Below are 6189 nucleotides of genomic sequence, written 5' to 3'. Positions count from 1 at the left end.
TATGCATTCAGTATCTGTTGTTTTTACCTGCTGTATTGGTTTTCTGTGGATGTTGTAACAAATTACCACCAACTGGGTGGCTTAAAACAAATTTGTTCTCTCACAATTCAGAATTTTTAAATCAAGGTATCAGCAGGACCTCACTCCCTCTGGCTCTAAGGGAAAATCCATCTTCCAGATTCTGGTAGCTGTCAGCATTCCTTACCTTGTGGTTGTTTCATTCCAATCTCTGCCTCCTTGGTCATATTGCCTCCTCCTTGTCTGTCTGTCTCTTTCTCTTTTGTGCATTTACTTTGTTAGGATATATATGGTTGCATTTAAGGCCCACCTGGATAATCCAGTATTATCTTCTCATCACAAGATCCTTAACTTAAATACATCTGCAAAACTCTTTTTCCAAATATGGTATATTAGTCTATTTCTATTGCTTAAAACATAAATACTTGAAACTGGGTAATTTGTAAGAAAACAAAATTTATTGCTTACAGTTTCAGAGGCTGGGAAGCCCAAAGTCCAGGGCACACAACGGGTGAGGGTCTTCCTTAGCAGTGGCTTCAGCAACATAGGGTATCACATTGCAAGATGGTGGAAGCAGAGACAGAGAGACTCTCATGTGCTGTCCTTTTAAAGCCCTCAGAACCATATCCATGACCACCATTCACTAAGGCATGGTCCTCATGATCTAATCACCTCTTCAAGGCCTCAACTTTCAATTACCATAAGAGGATTTCCCATCCTAAACAGTTACAGTGGTGATTAACCTTCAATAACTTTGGGGGACTGCATATGGTAACTGTTGTGTAATCTTGCCAATGATGCCAATTGTAGAGCTAGGGCTAGGGTCTGGAGCTCACAGACCCCTCGAGCCCGTTCACAAACCCTTCACACACAGATCTACGAGCTAGGTAACTGGACAAAATGGTCGTTGGAGCCTTGGATGAAGAAGGAATAGTCTTTATTCAGCACACACAACACTATGAGCTAAGCAGTCCACAGAGAAACTCAGCTGCTACCGGCAAGGTTGAAAGTAAAACTGAAAAAGAGCAGCTGCAAGCAGAGTAAACATGCTCTATTTTTAGATGCTTAGATGCCAGCTCTGCCGCCAGCGCTGCTTCATAAACTGAAGAACACACAATAGCAACACAACTAGAAAGATACATGGGTGCACATGCACACTAACTTCACCCACACACAACTTGTTTACAAGAAATGTGCTGCATGACCCCCCAACCAGACCTGAGTTGAGGGAGTCTGACTAAACTATTCTATTTTCCCCACAGTAACATTCACAGGTCCCAGGTATTTGATATCAATATGTTTTGCTGAACTGTTTTTCAGCCTACCATACCTGCCCAGCATCCATCACCTCCTTCTGGAAACAACATCCTCTCCCTCACCAGTTCTAGTAAGAAGGGGAACTACATCCCCCCAAACTCAATTGATGCAGTTTGGGTGAAGCTACCCCTCTTCCCACTATGAGTATATTACAAAGACCCGGCCAATCAGCATATTTTATCCCATTTGGCCACAATAATTGGCTCAGTGATGGGCATGTGACTCAAGGCAAACTAATGAGATTAATTTCCAGGACTTTTGTTGGAATAAATGGGAAAGAGACAATCTTTGTTCAGGCACTGCTAGATTAAGCAAAAGGAACGTATTGATTCACTGACGAGAAAGAATGGTGAGATGACTCATAAAACTGAAGGAAAAGTAGCAGGTGCCAGGCCTTAAGGCTCAAGGCTCCCAAGACACACACTCCTTCTCATGTCTGCTCAATTTCTTTCTATCAACAATATCTCTCCACATGGAAGGGAAGATGGTTTCCAGGAGCCTTAGGATTACATCACTTTATCTTTAACAATTCCAGCAAAAAGACAAACACTACATGCCAGCACCCATATATCAATTTCACAGAAGGACTCTGATGAGCTCCACTTGTGTTGTCAGAGTGCTAAATCTTGAAATAATTATTTTTGCTAGTGAAACTATGATTGATCCAGACTATCATGTTGCCAGGTGGTGATTCAGACAATGAGGGAGAAACACACAAACACAAACTCAAAAAACCACCACTAACAAGAAAATACCACTGTTCCTGTCTTATAAAACTAGTAATCTAGTGGGGGAGATAAATTGCATGAATGAATATAAAATTGCCATGGTGCATGTAATGAGAAGTACATGGAGACCATAGCACAGAGAATGACTCATTCTGGAAGTACAGGGACACTTCCCTTGAGAAAATGACTGCAAAATTTAGATCAGGAGGAGAAAGGTAGGGAGTAGCATGTGCAAAATCCCTAAGGCAGAAGGCAGCATTGCTCACTGGAAGAACTAAGATAAAACCAGTATGACTGGGGAGAGCGTGGTGTGAAGTGAGACCGAAAAGGGAGGTAGGGGCCAGACCATGAAAATTTCCGTAGGCCCCATTAAATATTTTACACTTAATCTTTAAGTGCCATTAAAAGCCATGTAAATACTTTAAGGGGGTGGGGTAGGGAAAGGTAGAAGACACAAGCAAAGTTGTATTTGGAAAAGATCACTGACTGTTGTCAAAAGACAAAATTACAACAAGTTTAAAGATCTCGATTGGCTTTGTGTTTCTAGAATCATGCAACACTTCGTTTCATAAGATAGAATAAGTGTTCCAATGAATCAAGCAGAAGAAGTTGGCTTTACAGAAAGAAAAAGGGCTGAAAAGAGCAAAAAGTGGATTGGTCATTTCAAAGTTACTTCCCTTGTAAGACAAGAACAAGGAAACAGAACAATAGAGAAATAATTGATTGGTTAACATCAGGTTCCTTCAGGTTATCTTTTGTGTAAGGATTAAAGAGAGAGGGAACTGCATCATCATCCAATTGAATCTGGCCTGTTTGGGCAATTAAGCTGTTCTCTCCTGATTTCTTGGAAGATCAGACAACACCTCAGTTCTGGTTGGTGATATGGAACCTCAACATGAGTGACCTGATTTTGATTTTTAGTCTAGTCTGTTGGGACCTAGTGCAGGAGCTTGGTCAAAACAATGGCCTCCTATAATTTTTATTTAATACTATACTGTAGAGAACAATTTGGAGCTGGGCCTGAGTAACTGCAGGAAGATACATTGAGTCTTAAATTGATTTCCAACTGTCAGAGCCTCATGCACTCCTGCCTCCTCCTACTTTCCCATTAAGTAGATTACACTGGGGAAAAAAATCAATTACATGAATGAAAGAAGCTTTTAAATGAAAGATAATTTGTTTTGCAAAATGGCTCACTTTTTCTTTTGCAAAAAATTTTTTTCTCTGATTACAATTCTGAAAGTTCTCAGAATCAAAATGTGTTAAAACCCTAACACTTGTGTTAAAATCCTAACAAATGGAGCCAGAGAAGCATAAGCCAGGGAAGGTTCTCAGGCACATATGCCTGATAACAAGAACTATCACAAAAGACTGCAAAAACCACAATCTTGCACAAATGCCACCATAACCATACACAGAAAATACTTCTGCAATGACATTTGTCTAGCAACTGCCTGTCCAACCTTGGACTGACATCACCTTTGTTATTGATCCTTATAGCCAAAGATAATAGACTCAAAATAATTTATGCAATCCTCCTCATTCTGCCTTTCAAAACTCACCCTTACCCCAATCTTGAATACGCACATAGTTTACTATGGCACACATATTCCTATTGCAATAACCATTGCTGAATAAATATCATTTTCTTTTAGAGAGGCTCCCTCTCTGTTATTTAGGTTGATACAATCTGCAATTTGGGCTTATCAATTTGCTCTTTAAAGAAGTCAGGAGAATAAGGCAACAAAATCTCTCTACAATCTGTGAAGGTAGTAAAGTATTGAGACCCCAACAATTGTTCATTTCCTACCTCACAATCTCTCCAAGACTCAGGCTTTAAATACCATCACCCTGATGACTCTCAATTTATATCTCTAGCCCATACTTCTTCTCTGACCCTCAGTGTCTAAATTTTTCTACTCAACTTCCCCATTTGGATGTCTAATAAGCATTTCAAATTCAACAGGTAAAAAACAAAATTCCTGACTTCTGCCTTCATAATTGCTTCTTCTACGAGTCAGTTATTCCAAGTTGCTCTCAATGCCTCTTTTACCTCATACTTCACATCTAATATATCCACAAATTTTATGAGTTCTACTTCTAAACGATGCCCAGTATTCAATTCAGTTTTCATCACCTCAGTTACTACCACTCTGGCTCAAACCACTGTAACTAAGGCCTGACTTATTGTAATAACTTCCTGATATCACTTTTCACCAACTAATATGTATTTATTTTCATCTGGCTCCCTCCGTATATCCTTTGGAAGACCAAGGGCATTGCCTCTTTCATTTAGTGCTGTGTGTTGCTTTGCTTCCCACGATTTGTCACCCCTTTTCCCCTGGGTGACAGAGCCACAAAGGATTACTCAAAGCCCATCTCTTCCAAGCAGTGAGAAGCCCTGAAGGGGTTAATCTTCCAAACCCTCAAGAGAGAGGCATTCCTTCCATTTGGGAAATTAACCACAAATTGGGGTTCTTGCCCTGCATTTATTCTCCAGACCAGAAAGTTACAGGAAAAGAACATAGGTGGGGTTATAGTTTAACAATAGAGGCTGGTAGCAACTGTGAAATAAGCAAAGTGATATTCCATAATGCAATTTGCAACAAGTTAAGTCAATCCACCAACAAAAGCTTGATCTTAGCAAACATTCTCTCTCCTTACAGCAATTTCCCAGTATCTTTACATATCAACCAGTAACCTGTCTGTCCTCTGAGCCAGCACCCTTGCTGTGCTACAATTCTTTATCTTACAACAGAGACTAGCCTGGGGAAAAATTTCCTGTCTTTTGCAAGGTTAAGATTTTATATGTACTTTTAAGAAGTTAGGCTAAACCTGAAACTGCAAGAAACTAGGCCCTGTGAAATATATTTGCTTTATAAACGTAAGTATACTCCACACCGTGAACCCCAGGAGACACTCCATAAACGCTTGTTGGAATGAATGCATAAATATTTCATACCACTACATTTTCAGTATTTCATTTCATGAGATGCATGAGTGTGTGAAAATTGACAGTAGGGAAACCCCTAGCACAAAGCAATGAATGGAAAGGGGTTAAGCCGGTTGAAGCAGTTTCCACAAGCTGTTCCAGTTTGCCTCAGTGGGCAGGTTTTCCCTCTAAGCCAACATTCTGCTATTTTTGACCACTGTGGGTATAAATCTTCTCCCTAACTCTGCACCTCACACTCAACCTACCACCTAATCGCGTGTCTTCCTCCTGCCCTACGACGGGCCAGCCCACGCGGCTTTGGGCTGGAAAACGCACTTGAACACCCGCCCAGCTCTCACAGACGACGTTGCCTCCTCGGCCACGCGGGATTCTCTACTCAATTAGTAACTTAAGACGCCGGGAAGAAACAGTCAGAGTCTGAACCTGCAACCTGTCTACCGGTTAAGAAGCAGAGCGCACCCCGCACAAGGGATGGTCCCTTCGGCCTCTGGGGTTCATGGGAAGCGAAGTCGGCGTCAATCGCCCTGATCCAAAATGGCAGAATACTCGGGCGACTGTATATAGGTGTGAAGATAGGGCCACTGGGAGAAGCCAAGAGGAGAAGGGAGAATGAAAGCATAGTTGACCGAATATGGAGACGAAGGTTACAGAAAAGCGAATATCTAAGGACGACGAATCATCCAGCTGGCAGAAACAGCGTGCCTGGCGGGGGTGGCCACAAGCCACACTGACCTAACCCAAGATGGCGCCGGAGGTTGTTACCAGAGGCGCACGAGGCGGAGATTACCCTGATCCAAAATGGCAATAGCGGCAGATGCGCGCCGAGGGGCGGGAGCGCCAGGAGCGTCTTTGCCCTCACCCAAAATGGCGGCCGCCGTGGGCGCTGTCCCGGCTCCGCCCTGAGGCCCGGCTCCGCCCTGCGGTCCGGCCCCTTCTCTCCCTCTTCTCTCCCTCCGCCCTCTCGCCTTGCCGAGTCCGGGCGGAGGTGCTCGCGCAAGGAGAGCGGGCGCCGGGAACTTGACATGGCGGCAGCGGCGGCGACTGCTGCGACGAAGGGGAATGGGGGCGGGGGCGGCGGCGGGCGGGCCGGGGCCGGCGAAGCCAGCGGCACGCGGAAGAAGAAGGGCCCGGGGCCTCTGGCCACAGCGTACCTGGTCATCCTGCTGTACCGTA

At 43.6% G+C, this 6189-nt stretch overlaps 1 protein-coding gene across 1 annotated transcript in view; it reads left to right on the top strand.

Moving 5' to 3' along the window:
* The first annotated feature begins 5995 nt into the window (after positions 1–5995).
* Positions 5996–6189, top strand: part of PTPLB (protein tyrosine phosphatase-like (proline instead of catalytic arginine), member b) — a 90276-nt gene continuing 90082 nt past the window's right edge. Inside the window, exon 1 of the mRNA XM_008570429.1 lies at positions 5996–6186. Within this exon, the coding sequence (XP_008568651.1) occupies positions 6039–6186 (148 nt within the window). The 5' untranslated portion in view covers positions 5996–6038. The remainder of the gene's footprint in view (positions 6187–6189) is intronic.

The sequence above is a fragment of the Galeopterus variegatus genome, unplaced genomic scaffold, assembly GCF_000696425.1.
Source record: "Galeopterus variegatus unplaced genomic scaffold, G_variegatus-3.0.2 Scaffold601, whole genome shotgun sequence".
In the NCBI taxonomy this organism is placed as follows: domain Eukaryota; kingdom Metazoa; phylum Chordata; class Mammalia; order Dermoptera; family Cynocephalidae; genus Galeopterus; species Galeopterus variegatus.
This window is presented reverse-complemented; position numbering and strand designations above follow the sequence as displayed.